Genomic DNA, 21,608 nt, shown 5'->3' with positions numbered 1-21,608 from the left:
GGTTAACTATTAAAAACTAAATCCAAATACTTACAACTTCAACTGGACATGAGCTGATGTTCAATTCCTGAAGTATTGGATACCAAGGGGCGTCGCTGTCTTCCAAGCTTTCACAGAAATTGATCGTACAACGGTACATGAACTCGTCAGCTATGTCCAATTGCTTCCAAATTTGTAGATCAAGCTATAAATGTAAGTTATTCATTATTATAATAGTTCACGATAATAACAATCGAAAAGTCATTTTTTAAATTGCAATAGATAATAATTAATTGTTAACACAATGTCACACGGCATTTGCGAAGCTAGAAGCTAAAATATTAAATATCTTCTAAAGAAAAAATCTTATAAAGAGGATAATTGAAAGATATTAGACATGTATTTTTTCCTTTTTCTGAAAAACTAACATTGACAAAGATAAACTGCTTTAATGTTTAGAAGAAGGTTCTTGTGACGGAAACGGACGGCTGAATGTTCTAGCATATCCCCACCATCATCTTATGGATGAATATACTCACCTCATAGTCTGAATCGATTGTTTTAAGAGTTTTTATTATACCGCTCAGCTTGGCTGCATCGTCACCTTCGTCAGTTTTGGCTGAACCGAGGACAAGTCCATCGCAATTAACTACATCGTTATCAAAACCTTCGCAACTGAGCATATTATCAGTTATTTTTGGGACGTAATAAATCTGGAGGAAAATAAAGATTTTTTATTTTAAAAGTGCTATTAAAATCAAATTTTATTCTTGACCAATACTAGTGTGACTAAAAATCAATTCGACCGACTTTAATTTATTCTACAAAGTAATTTTATTTTTATTCTTCCAATGTGATACTTACTTCGCCAAAAGTTCCAAAAATATGAATACAGGCGAGGAATAATAAAGCAATTTCCATTGCCAACGTCCCATTACTCATGGTCAAGAGAAAAAGCGACACGGTTTAAAAAAAATAAGCGTTATTACGTGTTGTTTTACTTTTATATAGAGTTTGATAGCAATCGCAGTTGTTAGTCGCATAGTTGATGGCAATGATATTCTATCAATTGTTTAATGATTGCATGTGGTGTAAACAGGAGTTTTACACGCTATTGACTTGTTAGCCATTGTCAAGGACGGATGGTCACTTTCGATATAAAGAGGTGTTTATTACACTTTGATTTGATCCTAGCGGTATACTATGTTGTACAGGTACTATGTTTTTACAAATTAGTTAGGTAGAAATCTCACCTATTGTTGGCGCAATGTTCTGATCGCAAGTACGACTACTTTCCAGAAATTTGGCATTTCAATCCGAGTCGTACCAGAACAATTTTAAAGAAAAACTAAATATAATTTAGTACTTGTAACCGAATAGAGTTTTACGTTTGCTAGCAATTATATAAATCCCTCAAATGTATGGGACAGACATCATGTTTTGTTATGTCACATGACTACCATCTGTTATTTTGAAATATTCAAGAGTTTTATATCAACGCATGACACTTGGCGAAGTGGCTGTGCTAAATTTCGAATGGTCTTTTAACAGTTTTTTCACCAAACTTAGTTCTTCACTTTATCTGTCGCCAGTTATGACAGTGAAATGAGAATGATAATAACTAGTGTGATGGTATCTACGTACGTATTTGTACACTATACAAGCATTGTATTAACCTACGTCTTTCAAAGCGCTAGAAAACTAACACACTCTAACCTACACACCATTTATTCATCTAATTAAAAGAAAAACTTTTGTTCTAAAGTATTATCGTTCGTATTTATATCAGGGTTTGGTAGATTGTGAAGGTAGCTATAGTGTGTGCAAACAGCCCTAAACTTTAATCAAGGGATCAGTAGAAATAGAAAGAAAACAAGATCAGCAAAATAAACATTTATAATTGATCTCAAAATCTTCTTAGTCATATTCATCATCACACTCTTCAATACTGAGCTCCATGACATGACAAGACAGCTTGTCTGTAAGATGCATGAACGATATCTCTGCTCTGTAATTACCACAAAATTCGTGGCACAAGACATCTTTAACGGAATCCAAAGATATCGTCAGACCTTCGACTATAAACTCACTCTGAAACAAAAACAGAAATTTCATCACCTTGTTTTGGGAAACGTTCGTATTAATATAGTGAATAAAAGACCCAGTATGATGGCAGATAGGTTGAATAGCCATGTATTGAATCGTTGCTCCAGAATTTCTACGGGTATTATGAAGTAATGGTTCAGTATATTATTATTATATTTGTATACATTGTGCACTAGTAACACTACAGTACATACTGACCTAGAGTCTGGTAACTTTAAATAAAGATTTATTATTTCAAGCACCGCATCAGAAAATGTAGCTAATTAGGTATATTTTCCCAAAAAAGTGAAAGATGAAATGAAATACACCAATACTTACAACGGGTACTGGACATCCACTGATGTTCAGTTTCTTAAGGACGGGATACCAAGGGGCGTCAGTGTTCTCCAAGGTGTCACAAAAGTTTATTCTAGTGTTATACATGTACTCGTCAGCGTTAGCTAGGTCCAGTTGTTTCCAAATGTCTACATCAATCTGCACACGAAATATGAAATTTTATTATTAATTACAAAACAACAATAGCCTGCGACAATATTGCAATATTACATTAGTCACAAATGAAAAAAAAACTAAATATCTGAATATCCAAAACATCTGAATTGAAGATTTTTTTTGACAAATTTTAGTCTCCGTCGATTCAATAAGCATTCGTTTAACTTTTTCATAGCGTAGCTATCTACAGACAATACTACTTTAGCGGCGTTGGTAGGGTTACAGGACGTTACACGTCCATGTTACAATTCTCCAAGCGCTAGTAAAAGGCTTTCCAATATCTAAAGTCCTATGCTCATCCAGTACCTTGACTGGATGATCATACTTACGTCATAGTCAGGAGAAATCTCTTGAAGCATTTTAACTTTACCGCTCAGCGTGGCGGCATCGTAACCGTCTTCAGTTTTGGCTGCACCGAGTACCAGCTCATCACAGTCGATTAATTCGTTTTTAAAGCCTTTGCAACTGAGCATGTTATCAGTTATTTTTGGTACGTAATATATCTGGCAAAGAAAAGAATATAATTTTAACTAAATAACATCTCCACCAATTCACGTTTCACCAGGCTATGTCGAGCCGCGGCCAGTATATAGACAACTTATACTCTACAGTATAAGCTTGTACGTGTGCTGTACACGTGATAGAAGATACTGTGATTTTTTTCTTAAACGCGCACAGCGTTTGATAAGTAGACACTCGCTTTGGCTTTGAATTTGAAACCATCGACTTAGTGGTCTAGTGGTCTCACCACAGTGCTTTCAAAACCTATAATTATTAAGAGTAAAATTATCAAAACAGTTATAATTATTTTGCAATTGTTAAAGGACTACTTACTTCGCCAAATGTTTCCAAAATGGTAAAACAGACGAGAAATAATAAAGCTGCCAAAATCCCATAACTCATGGTCAAAAGTAAAAGCGACACAGTTAAAATAAACAAGGGTCGTAACATTAGTTCTAGTTTTATATTAAGCTGGATAGCAATCGCTGTTGTTTGCTGCATATTTGATGGCAATGATATTCAATCAATTGTAGAAAGATTGCATGCGGTGTAAACAAAATATTGAAATATTTTCACGCTATTTACTGAATAATCTATTAACAGTTGCCAAGGACGGCAGGACCCTTTAACTCCAAAAGACTGCACCTAACAGTCATTTTAGCTTCGTGGACGGATGCAAAATATCTGTTTAAATTGTTTACAATCAAAGTTGAATCAATATTTATTTTTCTTGTCTTAATCTGGCCCGTTTTCAAAACATACTGATGGAAGTGATGTGATGATAGTAAAACGTCGTACTGAATAATGGAAAATTATGAAACTGACATTTAAAAAATAGCGTTTGATATACGTTTATAGGTATCTACTATTCACCTGAAACTGCGAACTATAACTATCTATATACTTACATAACGCAATCATCCCCTCCGGGGGCTATCGGGGCTATCCCTGCAGTCTAAAACAACAATGTTCAACAAAAATATGTCGGTAAAACAATGTTATAATATTAAACTGTGCCTACAAAATCCATAGCATCAATATTTCATGAGACGAACAACAAATGGGGCGTCCTACACATTGTATATCATTTCCAATATAGTAGTTTTATGTAAATGATGCCTACTTTTAAACTGTCGTAATTTTTATATTCCGATTGGAGTTTCCCCCTAGAGTGTTTGTTATCTAACGGGGAAATGAATGAATGTATTCACAGTTTTGATTTACTGCGTATTTTCATAAAACTTTGTGGATTTTTTTTTGTTATCATTGTTATTAGTTTTTTTTTTGTAATATTGATTCGAAGTGTGTTTTTTTTATGTCTTCTGGAGCAAAAGCAGAATAACCTTATTCACCTCCTATCGAAATTAAAATATTCTAGCTCATTTAGACAAATCAAATTATTCTCAAGCATTATCAATTGTTACATTCTATGTGCAAAATATGATACCTTCTCTTCGAATCGTCATACAACTTACATTTAATGCTAAAAAATAAAATTAGATAATTCTCAATCTATTTTATGCAAGATATGCTTAATCTTTTATATTATAAGCAATAACGCAGTATTCAACTGAAAACATTAAGCAATATTCAGACAAACAAAATTTCCATCTTACAAAATACTGCACAAAATATATGAACGTCTGGCGTTATTTGCACGTATCTTCACATGTAGCAGGAAGAAATGATTCATATACGCTCGAAACGATCCCAGCGGGCAGTCAAGATATCTCGGTGAAAACCGAATGTTTTGTAGATATTCATATTGCATGCATTTAGCTGAGCATAAAAATGTTCACTGTTGTACTGACTCCTATAAACGAAGTAGGTTGCATACAGTGTCTTGGCGTACGTCGCGTCCCGATGCATTACTGTTAATAGGATACTTGATCAAAAAAACAGGATTTTTGAAAAAAATATAGTTAAGTATGTTAATCCGTCAGAAAGATTTCGAAAACGTAGTTTTTCTTTAATTTCGTTAACAAAAATGAAAGGGGCAGTGAAATAAAATCTCGTGTGACGTCACTTACCAGTACGCCTTCACTAGCAAGTGATGTTACAAGCCGCTACGACTGCTTTTAATTTTCTTATTTTTTTATGTGTTAAAATAATTAATGTTCCTGAATATTTTTGGAATAGGTACCAGTACGTCTGACGGACTACTTATATTTTCAGTCAAATAACTAATAGAAATGTATTGTTCGGTCTCTACGAATCGTAGGTTTTTAAAAGCGAACGTGCCATTTTAGCAGCTTTGGTAGCAAGGCAATGTATCGTATGGTGTGACGCAACGTACAGTAGTGACGCTGAAGGTGGCCTTTGGCGTTTTTAGAATACCAAGGCCTCTATTTTCCGCAATTTAGAATAGAGCGACACCTCAGCTGTTTTTCAAAATCTTTCTAGGGTAGTCAAATAGGAAATTTCGAATAAGCAAGCTCAAAATAAATTTCATGTAAACAAAAGTGATGAATATTCTACGTATAGAATTTAATTTCATAATATCTGATAACTTCAGTTTAACTTGTAGTTAAACTCTGGAGTGAGTCTTCTTAGAAACATCCAAGCTAAATTACATTAAATTGATTTATTAATTTTTGAGATGCTGACTCTGGAGTAAGCCTTTCAATATTTCATTTTCAATTATTTTTTCTCAGAAATGACGACTTATATTGCAAAATGTTCTTGTGCTATATTTTGCTGGTAGTTTAAAATAAGTATCTCATGTGTCGAAATAGCAAGGCATTTGTACGGATGTTGTCTTTATGGAATTCAAATTAAGTAAGCAACATTTGAATAGACAAAAGTTTAATGGTAGACTCTTTTTCTTCTTGGAATTTGTTTTCTCTGTTCCATTCCAGTTCTTATATGAGTCTGATTACCCAACGTTGTTCACTTTTCTATATAAAAACTTTTCTAAAGAAGGTATGTGGTCTTCTTATTCCGAACTCATTTTAGGAGTCATAATGTCAGATGACATCCATCCTAAACAATTTGCTCACCAACCTACTGGCATAAAGTAAGTTTGATTAGATTACATTTAAATGTTTTAACCAGCGGGAAGGGGTCCAAAAGTCATAGACTCATGGTCCCCAAACACTTTCGAACAAAGATATTCAATTAGTCGTCACGTATCATTTGCATATAGGTGTCACTGCTATCAAATTAAGTGGCGCGCTAACACTTCGGCGCGCATAATTAAATCATTTACCCTTTTCAAAGTTATGCGCTCCTGGTACCCAGTAAGGGTAATATGCTAATTTTTGTTGACGATATCATCGATTTTTTACTTGTATTTGTGGTGTGTATTTTATTTCTTCTGAATTTCCTCAAACTGATCGGCACTTATCGTATCAGCTGAATTTTGTAATTTTCATTCAGTTACTTCCAAAACGTCAAGTTCAGTTTATTGATTGACTTTCTATTACAACCTATTTTCCAAACAACCTCTTCATATTTAAGAGGTTTTAACAATTGCAACAATTACAATGTATGACAGTAGAGACTTAAAGGCCATTTCTGCTGTATTTTTGAAATTACAATCCATCTGTGTAGTCCATGTTCCGATTGCAGTGACCAACTTACGATTATTATATAATATACGAATAAGTTGAGACTTACTCGTATATTATAATTTTAGTTGAACCTTAAAAGCAACACTTAGACATCTCTAAGCGTTAAAACAAAAAAAAACGCTTCTAAATAAAAAAACATTAACATGTGCCACTTGATAACGTAACGGTGACGGTAGGACTATAACAATTTCCATAGAAGTTATCAAAGAAATCGGTTTTAATTCAGAATGGAGCACCTAAGTCAAGAGATAATCAGCTCAATCTACATACATTTAAAGTATTAATTTCAACGCAAACTTAATAATGATTCTGTGGCATGGAAAGACCAGTCATAAAAAGTATTCAATAGTTACTGTTGTATTGCATGCAACCATGAATGAACACCATTGAACTTGCGATATCTCATTATTTTATTTTCGCACGTTCAATGTTCATAATCTGGTTTTTATTTCTTTTGTAGTCTTTTTTTCTGTTTCTCGTGTATGAAGAGCCAGTATTTTAGTGAAACGCCTATCTATGCTCTGTAATAGGAAAAATATTAGTCAGTATTCTGCCGTAGGAATGCCGTTAAAAAAATATCTGTCGATGATTAAAAGCCTCGAGAAAGACGTACAGAAGGTAGAGGGAGCTGCGATTTTTTTCCGATGGGAAATAATCAAATGTCTCCATCCACTTTGGGTTGATAGAAGGGAGTGTCAGACTCCTACTGACTAAAACCCAATAATGTTCCTTCCTTTGCCCTTCGTGTACCGGGGCCACGGTAACCCTTTCGGACAATTTCGCTAAAGATGTCATACACATAGTAACGAAAGCTTTCATTAAAAACCAACGAATCGCCATACAACCATAAAAGTACTCCGAATTTATACAGGAGAACTCAACTTTGAACAGCCAAGGCTCGCTCCGTGTACTAAGGAGTTATGTCAATAGAGAAACATTACTGATTTAAATATTTTCACTAAAATTAATACAATTATTTGTAAGATACTTAAAAAACATGCAGACAACCCGTTCATCTTCATCAATCATCCATAAAATTAACAAACAAACAAGTTATATCTTCGCGTCAATATAAAATCTTTGTCAGCATTTCTTCTCAGAATTCAATATAGCTTTTAATAACCACCGAAATGTTGCGAGGAATAAATAAAATAGACAACTAACTTAAATTAAATAAATATAAGCAAGAGTTCAAATAATTCAGATTCTTAGAATCCCTTTGAACTATCGATCACACATTTGAACTGGAATCATTGAACTACGGAGGCCCTTCTAAGGGCAGGTACCTGCGCCTTAATTGACAAGGTTGACAGAAACACTAGAAATGCATCACAAATTGCTCGCTTCAAAAAAAACTATTTTCCACGTCTGGATCTGAATCGCTTTTATATTTTTTATTCAACTTTTAGTGAAAGAAAAGTTTTAATTGATTCCAGCACTTACGTTAACTGTCAAAACAATACAACAGAATAGAAGTTTAATGAATATTTTTTAATATGAAATGTGTACCTACTTATCTATACTGAATAGAAAAAATATTAAACTTAGACTGAAAGTGATATACCAAAAAACATCGTAATCCTTGTTCTCAATATTTGATTTACACTTAACAATTATGTGAGTGGCTTTAAAGTTCACGGTTACGTTAACCGTATGCTGACGGTCAATGCTGATGATTCAAGGTGTGCATAGGTAATATTTTGAGTCGCGTTGATAGCTCAGTGCACATGCTGCATACATTTTGGCGTTGGCACTGACGATCTGTTTGGTCCGAGTCCCTCTTAAACCAGCCCCGATGTATAACAATAGAGGAAAAATGGGAAAGATTAGGTACGCAAAAAGGATAGGAAGGATAGTATTTTTTTAGGATTTCTGGAAAGACAAATTTAATTTTCATTGACTTTTTAAGAAGAAACAACTCTTGTACATAAAATTTTGGGAACAAACCAATGAAAAGAAAACAAGACAAACCTTATCTTTAATGTATTTCACTAAATTATAAACAAAATAGATCACATTTTACTAAAGGTATATCAGTTGACGGAAATTCTTTATTAGAGTGAGATTGTAAAGAATTCACACTTACGACTAGGTATCACACGTTCGTTGTTTCAAGAGTATTTTTAATCCAATCTAGGTATTTGGCTACTGAGGTGTAGACGCCAGGCCAGCCGTCTCTACCGCAGCCGTAGCCAAAGGATACAATGCCGACTGTCTCCCAAATGCCTTCAGGCTTTCTCTTCATGAGAGGACCACCAGAGTCTCCTCTGCACGCGTCTTCGGCGAAGACCCCACCAGCACATATCTGGTTCTCTACTAAAGCAGCTCCTAATGTTCTGTATTTCGCGATGCATTCGTTTTTGTTGAAGATCGGGAGACCAAGCTTCAGTTTTATGGGGCTGTTACGTCCTGAAGACAAAAAAGAGGTTTTATATATCTTCAATAACTCATGTTATGAGACATGGTATGTTGCATGAAAGTCGAAGAGAATTGATTGAGTTTTCTGTGATGGAGGTGAATTAATTAAGAGTTTTGCTACATTGTTATTTACGCCGAAAAGTCATTAATTATTGTAGCATTTCAGTTAAAGATGAAATTGAATCTTAAATTGACCAAAAACATGATAAAAAAAGTAAATTAAAAAGTTACTGCTGATATTGTCGGAACATAGCCAAGTAGTAAAAGTCACTCAAAAAACCCACAATGCGTGTCGTATCGCGGGGTCGATCCCCAGGTAGAACAAATATTTGGGTGATCCATGATCCACCACTTATTTCGGGATATACAATTGATAAAACTACTGTTTCTAAATACATACATAATATAGATAAATTACACCAGACACAAAACAAACGAACACGCACATCACATACACATTTTCCCGCCGTGGGAATCGAACCCACGACCTCCGGCATATCAGTCAGGTCCAACAACCACCACTCCAAAGGCCAGTCAATATATAATAGGTATATCTCAAACAAAACATAGCTAATAGAATAATTCCTTTTCTGGTACTTATCAAAACATTTATTATCATAAGTGTTCGTTATCCGTGTACTGAATACTAGATTAGACCTCACTGGCTCATTTAATGTCATCTGCCATAATCAGATACCATTAATAAATTATTTATTTTATGTTTCCAACTATTTATAGAAATAAAGCCTCCATTGTCCTATTCAGAGTTAAATTGGTACATAATAATATAGCAACTGTTTACCTTAAATACCTTACATTATCTTTTTGCCTTATTATTTATTTATAATATAGAAATTCAAAGCCATAATTTTAATTTAAACATAATGTATCAGTAATCGTAAATACCAGTGAACCTTTATAAATAAATAATATAAAAAATAGTTTATTGATGTTATTTATAGACTTCTATATATAATATACTTTTATCATTAGATTCGCAAGAAATAATGAAAATGCTTCTAAATGAAACATTTCAAACATATTTTTTGTAAAAAAGATTATTTTGTAAAACTTGACAAAGTGTCGTGGGGGACGCGTGGTTAACGCTTGGATTGTACTAGATTCAATATTTAATGTATTAGATTTTAAACCAAGCCATTTGTGAGTAATTTACGAAATGTATTAAAAAAAGACGTTACCACTATTCGGGTCATTGTATCGTTGCGGAAAATGATTATGAGGAAAACTAAACTATTACAATAAACCTGAAGTCGTCCACACACAAGTAAGCAAAGACGGGTTAACGGATCTTCTAAATGGACTGCTTATCACGAAATAAGTCTAAAAAATCCCGGTTTCATCATAACTAAAAACAAAAGCAGACAGTAGTTACGAGAAATTCATCTTTGTTCTCACTTAACCAATCAAACATTTACAATACGTCTGACATTTATCGACCTTGCTATGTAATACGTAAAAACCGACAGTTCTCAATTGATTATGAAGTTCATTCGCAGAATGTTAGTCAGAACAGGGACATACAAAATCAATAGTAATTGTGTTGTGTACGTACCGTTTAGGGTTTTTCCCCAACCGGCAACGAAAACGTCGTGCCCGGCGGCGAGCCGCTCGCTACTGTCCACTAAACATATGGGCTGGACGTAGTCTGTAAAGAAAAAAACCATTTAAACAAGAAATATAAAAACTGAACTGACTGAAATAAAAAAATATTCTAAAGACCAATTTCCTTTAATAAAACAAATTGAAGGAATGTTGAAGAAAAATAAACGGAAGAAATTTAAAATAGATATAAATATCATCCAATTACCTTAAAAAATAATTGGTTCTGATAACCTTCAGCTTAACTTTGTATTTCGGGACAGAAACAGCCAGTAACTATTTGCACAAACCGGAATTCGAACCGGAGGCATCTGGCTAGATAACGAGGTGCCATTACTAGACCAACAAGGCCTAAAAGTCATATTCTAGCAAGAAATTTCGCTCGCGTTTTACAAAGTTGGATAAAGGCTATATTTTAATCCAAGGTGTCAGTCTACTTCGATACCATATTTCATAAAAATCATTCCCGACATTTATTCGTGAAGAGGTAACTAAAATACACACACTCACATGTAATTTCGCATTTAAAATTATCCGAGCACTAACACTGATTGAGTCGCTCCAACGTATGGAATTGACAAGTCAAAGTCGCGTCATTTGTTGAAAAGGAATGTCTCATGCGTTTGAACTTGGCTTCTCTTTTCTATCCTTGTTCAGATCTTCAGTTTTTTCGCCAATTGACATTTCTACAAGCGTTAACGTCAAAAAATAACGTTCAAGTTTAAGGAAATTACTTTGTGTTTCGATGATCATATTACTTTGACCTGTCCACTTCATACATGTGAAAATTCCACCATTATCTATTGATATTAACTATTGTATAATATCACTTGGCTGGAAGGGTTGTTCTACAAGACCTAAATAATAAAAATATACATACATGTGTAAGCGGCCCGCTTGGCAAGCCTGACGATGCCAATATCGTCAGCTCTGTTCTTGTTCTTATCAGCGTACCCTGGATGAGGGTATGCCCCAGCTACAGCAATCTCCTGGGGAGGGTCGGCGCACTGCGAGTCCACGCAGTCGACATCTTGTTGTGTGTCGTATTCTCCAAGACGTACTGTTGCTCTAGAAGAAGATAAATTATATGATTAAGTATTTAAGCAGCCAAAAGTTGGACCACTCTGGTCATATGCTTAGAAAGCTAATGACTAGCTGTGTGCCAGGTTAAAACGGGTTCAGGGGTTCCGATTAGAATTGCAACGTATACAAAACTCGGATGATGTATCGCGATGGTACAAGTTCAATCTGTAAGAAACTGACTCTAACCACATCTGCCCCCGTTGAAGTGGAGTAAGAGGCCATTATTCCATTTTGGCCTAAGAATGGATAAAACTTCTTTTTTTTACAAACTCGTTTATTACGATGTTTTTGTTTAAAAGTTACTAGATATATGCCAAAAATAAATGAGAGTACAATGTACCACATCAATAAAAATAAAAACTAAAGTCACAAATTTTCAAACAAAAAAATTATTATAATCTGTGAATCATTTTTTGGTAAATCAGACATGACTAATATAGGTAATCAAAAAAATCCAAATTACTATTACGATTTCCAATGCCTTAGGGTCTAGGGAGGTCATATTTTCTAATCAGTTACGCAATTTTGGTCTAAACTTTAAATGAAAACTGAATTACTTTTAGTGAAAAAAACGATGTTCTTGATGTTACCGAATTATTTTAGATCTCTCGTTTGTATGAATCATGGTTGTATACACATCCATATGTTTGAACAAGTAATTAACACGATTTTTTACTATACGCCGTACTTTGATAAATCTATTTATACGTACAAACATAAATATCACCTTGTGACTTTACCTCTTGTGGTTTTCAAACTGTAGTTAATACAACAAAATTAGATATTAACAAGGAGGATGATTTTTCCTTATAGCAACATATTTTGCTTTATTTATATACGAATCATAATATTATAGGGATTTTTTGTGATGCGGTTAAGGTATAATGATTGTATTCAAATTTTACCGTATAGTTTAATTTCCTTACGATTTTTCCCCTAAAGCCATATTGCATCTTTGGAATAGACAGGACAGAAAATCTCACAATTTTTTAGGTCAATTTATTATTAGATAATAATTATACTATTTACATAAGTCTATAAATACTCACGTACAATACACTACATTCACGTATGTTTTGGTTAAACAGGGTCAAAAGGGATACATGAGAGTAAAGTGTTGAATTTATTTAAAAATGGAAAAGGAGGTTTACTTACAAAGTTCCAACCTCAGTGTTGATGGCACCAGTGACGCAATGAGCCGCGGTCAGCACGTAACGACGGTTTATAAGGACCCCGCCGCACTGGTACGTTATAGTTCCCTTGCCTGCCAACAAAAAATAATAAGTACGATAGATATCATTACGAGTATCATCGGCAAAAGTCATTGACATGAACTTCTTTTAACGTATTTTTTGTGTCCTTTCTCCTCTCGCAGCAAAAGCACTTAGAAAGTGGTGAAGAGTCCTCGAAACTGAATTCTGTCTAATGAAATTTGACCTTCAGACCTTTGACCAAAGACTGATTTAAATGACTTGAAGGGCTTTCAGTTTAGTATTTTGACTTCTCTCCTTTGAATTCTATAAAGAAAGAGAAGACAACGACAGAAAAAAATACACGTTTGTTAATAACGTTTTTTTATAGTGTATCCAAATATCCCTTCTTAAACTATAAGCTATTCTATCAAGGCAGCCCGCGGTCGATTCATGATGAATAGCAAGGCATATCCGTGAGAATGCCCACTGGTTCCTCAAATCACACAATTTATTAATCGTCTCAAACTCATATCTAATCTATTTAAATAATACTTAAAATTTCATTTATAACTTTATTGTTCAATTTATGTATTGACATTATGTCCCCAGTATCGCTTTTTAATGTCATTGAGTAGACAACATCAATTACTTGAATGAGCCTTTTGGGAAAAGGTATTATCGAGACATGTCTATACTAAATGTACTCGCACTTGAAACATATCTAAGGACATTCAAAATTTAGATCTCTTACTCAAGAAAGTGAATTCATGTATTATTTTCAATTGTGTCTTTTTTTTATTCGCTATTACACTCAAAGGTTCAAAAGTCTGTCTGAACAGGCTGTCTGAAATTGCTTTTAGTGCTGTCCTTTGTTCTTTTAAAAAGAATTAAGGCAAGAATTTTTAAAATCAATCTATTGTATGATATTTGATGGTTGACTGTCAGTAGTTGCTTGAAACCTTTAAGTATTTAAGTTTCAAGGCACATATCTTTACCGTTTCATTCCTCTTTGAATCTTTAAATTATATATTTTAAATAATTGGATACTTAAGTAGCAGATCATCCTATCGATATAGACTGTCAGATTAGGGAAAAACCAAAAATTATGAAGTTTTTTAAGATAATGAAAATTAGTGCTTCGATTGGGCCAGTGTGTGTTTGTTATTATACTAAGCATATTATTCTAGTCCAAACAACTATCAATTAAATTATCAGGCTGATATTTAAGTATTTTAAAGCCTCATCAGAAGATCCTTATCGTTGTCAAATAATACGAAACCTAAACAAGCTATACGGTGTCCAAAAATCTATACTCACGTGTTCTGTAACCCAGTAAGGCCATCCATGGGAACTCATCTAAATCCGTGAACGTTCCCCCATAGATTCTGTCTCCATTGGTATCCACACCACACTGGTTGCGTGGGGCTGGGGACGAGTCTTCTTGGAAGAACCCACTGCCACCCCCATCCTGGTTTGATGGTTGAGAAGTTGGTCTTTGCTGTTAAGTAGTACACATACAAGTACACAGGTTAGTAAACATATAAGTTGTTATTTACAAGAGCTTTTATGGCATAATAGAGGAAGTAGAATTAGTCACAAGTTTAGTATAAAGTACAGACAGAAACAACAGTCAAGGAACAAATAAGAACACAAGACATTACAAAAATCTATTATTTTATGGTATATCGACTCCTAAACCCTGTAGATGGGTGCAAATCTAAGTCATAACTAAAGGTGGGTCCCGGCTGTTATTTATATTCTTTCTGATAATATAACCAGTCTTACTACGGTATGCAAAGATAACTGGGTTGACGAGATCAGATAGGCGGTCCCTTCTAATAAAACACCACCAATCAGAAGTATTCGGTTAGACTAGGAGCTGACCACAACATGGTAGTTGCCTACCAAGGACGATGGTGTTCGTGATAACCTTTTTTTGTTCCTGTCGGTATTGTACTAATTTCTATAGTATCACTCTAGAACTGGTTGGACAGAAACCGTTTCCCATGAAAGAATGAATGAGCGTGGCTAACCTTTTAAAAAACATAAGCTCTATAAACACTTCTGATAAATCTTTATTTCCCGATTTTATAATTATCATACATTGAAATGTATTTCCAGTTCCGATGGTCAGGCACCAGGTAATGATTCTCTTTGCCTCATAAGGTAAAGGTCACTTCACGTTGCTTATACTACTTGTCATTATATTTCCTCTTATTGGGTCAAGTAAAGCTACGTATTTAATGCAACTGAATAAGTAGATGCAGAATCTGAGGTGATCTTAAGTGGTGTTTCAATAGTAATTTTTATATACTTAAAATAAAAGTAGGAATATAGCCAAACTACTCCTTTCAAGAAAGCGACGGTCTATTTGGAAATGAATAGATTTTTTTTTAAATATCTAAGTAATTTCTTAGAATTCGTTTTTAATTTGAAATTAATAAACTTTTTAGAATAAGGCGACATAAAAATTAATGAAATTAGATGCCTTACTTTCGATCAGATAAAGAAGAAGAAACTTCAACAAAAGCGTTTACAACCTCCAACAATTTAGTATGAAAAGTAAGCATTAATTAATAACATTATATATATTGATATGTAACACAACAAAATGAAACATCATCTATTAAACAATAACAACGAATAAACATACTAAGGTCTGTTTCAAAGTTTAACATCTAGGGAAGATCTATGTCCAGTAGTGGTACTCAGAATATTAACAGAACAGCACCATGATCATATATCAGCCTATCACCAACCACTACTGAACGGAGACCTTCCCAATCACAGAATATGTTACAAAACAAAGGCCTTACCGTTGGTCTAGGCTGTGGCTGATCATTAGAAGGTAGTGGACCACAGCATACTCTAGGCACGTAGCCCTCGAATCCGCACTGAGACTTCCTGAGGTAGCTCACCACGCTCGACGGTAGAGGGCGCTGGTTGAAGGCATTCACTAATGGCTGGCAATCGTATAAAGATACGCAATTACTTCGCATGCCTTGAGGGGTCGTGCAGTCTTCTGTAACTGTAGATAAGATACACTGTCAGTTTAAATGTCTTACGCTTTCTTTTTCTTCGGATGGCAGAAAAAGTCATTCAATGACTCTTTCCGCTTTGGGTTGGGCTGAAGGGAGTGTCAGACTCCTACTGACTAATACCCATGTTTCTTCCTTTGCCCTTCGTGCACCGGGACTGCGGTAACCCTTTTGAACAGTCCCACTGCCCCGGCAAGAATGTCTTACCCCTTAGTTAGCCATTAGCGCAAGTGCTAAAATCAAAAAAACTAACTAGGCTGCTGTTTTAATCATCTTTCATAGATTTCAGAGGCCACCGATGATGATGATATGTTAATGACATTTTGGTTTGATCATTCACGTGAAGTTTCAACCGACAGGTTCCGAAAATGAAGTACTAGACTACGCTTGAATGTTTCTTCAATAAGTAAAATCCATGACTCGCATCCAAAATGTTGTAATTTGTCATACTTATAATAACAAGTTCAACAAGCGATAACCCTTGAGATCAGAACGACATGAGGAAATGTGTTTGTTATGACTGTTTTATCATTCAAACACGTTCAACTTGTACATTATTATTGATGCATTGGTTCAAGATCAAAATATTAGAATTTATATTTTGATTGAATACTTCAAGGTTTTCCCCGAAAGATGTATTGCCTAACAATTAGATTACGCTAATAAAAGTAAAAAATAATTTCATTTTGAAATCAGATCCCGGGGATAGGATGTTGTACCTAGGGAAAATATGGAATGAAGTGGAAACAAAGGCCATGAGATAAACCATACTTAAGTTACTTAATTCGATTGGATGAAGTTGGGAACGCCAAAAGAAGTGGATCCTATTTACCAAGAAGTAGGACTATGAAACAAAAAAATCCGCCATTCACAACTATGTTTGTTATGCTATGTTTATTAAAATCTACGATCGTATGTTTACTTGTTCGATATACTTACACATGGATGTGTTAATCGATTTTACACATTACTATAATTGGTATAGTTTTACGATACCGCAGTACACGAGTGTGATCATGGAAATTCCGCGTGAACCCAACTAATAGACTTAGCAAAACTAAACGATACGGACATAAAATATTATAAAAAAGTGTTTTTTTTTACATTTCCACCTCAGCTACAGAAACTGGTTGCAAGTATTAAAATATTTCTAGAATGATTTAAGTAAGCAAGTTGTATATCGGCATAAAACGAATACCTAAGTTCATAGATAACAAAATAATTATTAAATGCATTTTCCTCATTTCACTATGCATAACATATTCAAGTAATAATTATTTATTCCAAATGGCTAGCTAATATACACATGTTGGGTGGACTGCTTCAAAAATATTCGATCGGAATTATTTTTAAAGTTTGTCCCAAACTCTCAATTGACACAAGATAAAGTTAATTCACCCAGGTGAATCTCCAATCGAATATCGCATTACAATATAAGGTGCACAGAATAAAAACACTTACTTTACTTTGTTTTTTAAATTTAAAGCAATGAAGTGATTCGTTGGCGGTAACATTTGGAAAAATGGAACTTGTCTACAGGATCTGCATCCTCAAGAGAAAGCTCTGAGACTGCTTATAGAGAAAGAGAGACAGAGTTCAGCATGCTGTATATCGGCATCTCTCTTTCAAAATTACAACAGACTTACTTAAGGAGGTGTTGGTAGATCCAGGGCCATGTTGAAAACCAATCTCAGTTATCATTAACTGATGAGACTTGAATATTTCTCGAAGTAAAAAAAAAATCAGTTTTGACTTGCAGTAATCTTAAGGTCACTGATTGAAAATCGACAGCTTATGGCTAAAAGGTTATAATGCAGGACAATCTGAGCCAAAAATACCCCAGTGAGAGAATACAACATTTCAACAATCCCTATGCATTGGTCCCCTGCGACGGCAGAAAAGTTAGTTACTTTCGCAGTCTGCTATGAACCGCACAATACACCATTAGTAAATACCTTCTAGCAATGTCAAGGATAAAAACGTTTATTATGAAAGCAAATATTCGATTGATTTGTGTTAATATATTTCCTTCTCAAATATTCATGACTTTAAATTCACCAAGAGGTGCAAAATTATAAGATTATGAGTATGTTTATGCTTGTTTAAGGGCAACGTCAATTTAAACACGTTAGTCTGTTTATTAATAAATATAAAACGTGTATTGTATGCCCTAAGGTCATTGTATTTGTATTCGTGTTACACCAAAGAGTTTCATACTAATAGGGATAGATATTGTCAATAAATCTTTGTATTACAATAATATTTTTTGATCCTTAAAAACGTACAGCCGGCTTCAAATAATTAAATGTTTACTCCCGACCAAATGTCAGATATTTTACGGTTAAAATCGGTTCATCCAGTCTGAGGTTCTAAACTAATTAATAACAAATAATCCTACGAAATGAGGACCTTCTATTTTTAAGTTGGTTGAAAAGCTGGCTTATTTGTTCTTTATGTTTTCTCATAATCAAGAATGCTACCCTTCTTTAACGAAGACGAATAAAAGCAGACCATGCAATATGCGTTAATCCAAGGTGCCCCAGCTACATCCATACCAAATTTCTTCGAAATCGGTCCAGTAGTTTGGGTGTGAAGATCTAACACATAGTTACAATAATATTACTATAGAAACTTGAAGCCCAGGACGTCATTCTTGTGATGAATGTTTTTATGTATTTTGACGGCGATTTGCAAGATTCTTAAAAAAAATGTGTTTATTAATCACAATTACACATTTTTTATATTAACGAGACGTAATCATAATCATGGGCATGTTGATACATAAAAAGTAGGTACGTAATTTAGAAATCTAATACACATAAAGTATCGCTTAATAACTATTTCATCCGAACTGTATGATAAAATGGGAAATAATAAAATAACAATAGGAAAGTTAATTCCTGTCGTTATTACGTCTTGTTATAATACCCACTTTACGTGCTGATATAATGAGGTTGATAGTCTGACATGGCTGGTACTTGAACTTGGCTCGACACGCTACCGTGTTTCTAGATCAGTTTAAAGTTATCTATCTCCGAAAAGAAGGGTCTAACAAGGTTCTAATGCTATATATATTTTTATAACGAGGACAGAACTCATTATAGAAAGACTTATTAACTAAGAAATTTATTTTTTGTGTCGCTTGGGGATAGAATCCGCGACACATCGTTCACTATGGGTCTGGCGTGTTGACTGGCTATCCGTTCATACAGAAGCTCGTTTTGTCCTGTAAGTTATTGTTTTCGAATCGCTAACGCTGATGAATCGGTCGAATGTTTTGGACTAACAAATACATATTCAAAGTTACGTCACTTATCGAAATTTTTGATGTTTTTATTTTAATTGAATGGAAATTGTCCAGGCGCTTTGACATTCGTAAGATAATTGAGCTGTTATGATTATATTAAAACGTGTATTAACAAAAGTCGGCTATATTCATAGTGCCGATTTAATCCATGGTTATGAGAAAACCACACACACCAAACCAAAATGCGTTTATCACTCAAAAATATCATCTGCTCATTTGCACGAGAAAATTTTTCGGACTATTCTAGATATTTTTTTAATTCGCTTTTTTAATTATATAAACATTCATTAACAGAAAACTTGTACTTTACAACAGATATCGCCAAAGTATGCATATAATAACATTAAGGTATTCGTAATTATTCTATATATAAACGAGCAGTTGACATGTGTACGATATAGGATCGTCTTTCTAAACAAGATATTTAATTAAAATGTCAAAGATTGACAAGCGAGCAGACAAAACAACATTACTATAAAACCAGTACTGAAACCAGATCGAAAACTAGTATTTTTAAATAGCTACACAAGTTGAACGTAAAAAATAACCAGCACTATGTTATCGAAGCTAAAGTTAATAGTTTTTGTAAACAAAAGACGTATCACATTCGAGAATTGAGAGATTTTAAAAACTGCCCGCGTCTTGCTTGTTAACATCAAATCTTTCCGCCGTTATATACTTAATAATCATGCTTAATTAAATGTAATCAATCTTCATTATCATCTAACAATAATATATCTTCGTTCATCCATTTTCTATCCACGTATTTTAATAGATCACGTTTCAAAATCACTGTGCAACGTGACTTGATTAGTTATTTTGATCCTTGTTGCAAGCACAATAATTCCAGTAACAGTTCACCGAATTTCTGTCATAACCTTAACACGTCGTTAAGGTCGAGAATCGCGTGGAAAAATATTACAGATGATCATATACTTACGAGCATAACTCCAAAAAAGAGTGGACACAAAAAACACTAAACTTTTACACATTTTGTCAATTGATTATCACTTTTTGATAACAAAACACTGTCATCACTTTATGTGTGAGTATAAATAAATTATGTGTTAAATAAATATTATTATTTTTGTTTTAGAATTAATATATTATGTACGACCGGAGCGCATTGGTCGGCTTCGCTATACTGGTTCTTGGAGGTCAACTCCGTACATTAAATACTGGCGAACACGTAGTTTTGTTGTTCCTTGTAGCGTTCGCAGCTCAGTATATTGTTTATTATATATATTCGTATCGATCTTGACGTCAATTCCCTTATTAGTGGATGACGTTTTTGCATTATAGCTGTGACGTCATCGTGAGTATTGGTTTTCGGGTTTCTTTGACCAAAGGGCGTTAAATACTCAGAGCTGATAAAAAAAAAATATGTTGTTTCAGAAAAGCTTTTTTTTCTAAAGACCTATAAAATTATTTAAAACCGTCAAACCAAGCCGGTCATTTCGATTCCGATTTTTAACTGTTTGGTTAGTCATTTTATGGTTATTTATTCCGTTAAAATATAATTTTACGCTTGGTATAAAAAATACCCACAAATAAATAAAATTCCATTCACAATTTAATAAAACATTGTTAACATAGCTAATATTATTATAATGTGTAAGAAAAATACCGACTATGATTTCTGTGTACATTTTCTCGATTTCATTGCGCCTTAGAAAAATCTTTGCTTAAGCAATTAAAACCTTAGAACCACAACAATAAAGAGCAAATTATGTAAATAGATTTAAGAACGATTATCACAAAACGAATTTGGACTTACTACATACATATTACGATAGAAAGTCTGCCATATTGAAACATTCATTCTTTTTTGAAGTCTTAATATCTTGAAATCCATACGCAACTGTCACAGCTGATTAATATTTGTTAAGAATGGACAATATTTTTAAAACCGGCTTTTTTTTCTTAAAAATAATCATAGGAAGAAATTATATACCAAAACCGAACTTCACTGAAAACTAATTTGAACCTTATCATTTCGAGAACGAGAATCAGTGAAAAAAGTCCTTTTTAATACTTCGACCATCAAACCTAAAACACAAAAATAACCCGACAACATAGTTTGTATACACAAAAATAGTATGTGATTAGTGTAATTACCATGTTTTTTGCTGGCCGTACATAAATATAGCTAACTGGCTATACTTGTTTACTTGGCCGTTACATATGAAGGCATCTTGGTGTTCGTCTGTCAGACAACATCACATGACTCATGGATTTACCCGAACCATTCAATATTAGCCATAAAAGTACCTCTTACCCAGAAGTTATTGAAATAATA

At 33.9% G+C, this 21,608-nt stretch overlaps 2 protein-coding genes across 5 annotated transcripts; both read right to left on the bottom strand.

Annotated features, from left to right (window-relative positions):
• Positions 1-1,388: 1,388 nt before the first annotated feature.
• Positions 1,389-3,214, bottom strand: LOC113497500. Its single transcript, XM_026877068.1, has 3 exons — positions 2,907-3,214; positions 2,404-2,559; positions 1,389-2,070 (listed from the first exon to the last, which is right to left on the bottom strand). Exons 1-3 carry the CDS (start codon positions 3,048-3,050, stop codon positions 1,897-1,899), a joined length of 474 nt encoding a protein of 157 aa, XP_026732869.1. The 5' UTR covers positions 3,051-3,214; the 3' UTR covers positions 1,389-1,896.
• Positions 3,215-8,618: 5,404 nt separating this feature from the next.
• On the bottom strand, positions 8,619-20,595 carry LOC113497498 (serine protease 7-like). 4 transcript variants are annotated; one of them, XM_026877066.1, is made up of 7 exons: positions 20,250-20,595; positions 15,781-15,992; positions 14,282-14,432; positions 12,927-13,038; positions 11,569-11,756; positions 10,642-10,734; positions 8,619-9,059 (listed from the first exon to the last, which is right to left on the bottom strand). In XM_026877066.1, the coding sequence occupies exons 1-7, from the start codon at positions 20,299-20,301 to the stop codon at positions 8,746-8,748; spliced, it is 1,122 nt and encodes a 373-aa protein (XP_026732867.1). In that variant the 5' UTR covers positions 20,302-20,595; the 3' UTR covers positions 8,619-8,745. The 4 variants fall into 4 exon arrangements, with proteins under 4 accessions (XP_026732867.1, XP_026732865.1, XP_026732868.1 ...); XM_026877064.1 differs by having other exon boundaries at positions 14,282-14,462; positions 20,250-20,589; XM_026877067.1 differs by having other exon boundaries at positions 12,927-13,035; positions 20,250-20,586.
• Between the last annotated feature and the right edge of the window lie 1,013 nt (positions 20,596-21,608).

This window comes from Trichoplusia ni, chromosome 9 (genome assembly GCF_003590095.1).
Source record: "Trichoplusia ni isolate ovarian cell line Hi5 chromosome 9, tn1, whole genome shotgun sequence".
In the NCBI taxonomy this organism is placed as follows: Eukaryota; Metazoa; Arthropoda; class Insecta; order Lepidoptera; family Noctuidae; genus Trichoplusia; species Trichoplusia ni.
This window is presented reverse-complemented; position numbering and strand designations above follow the sequence as displayed.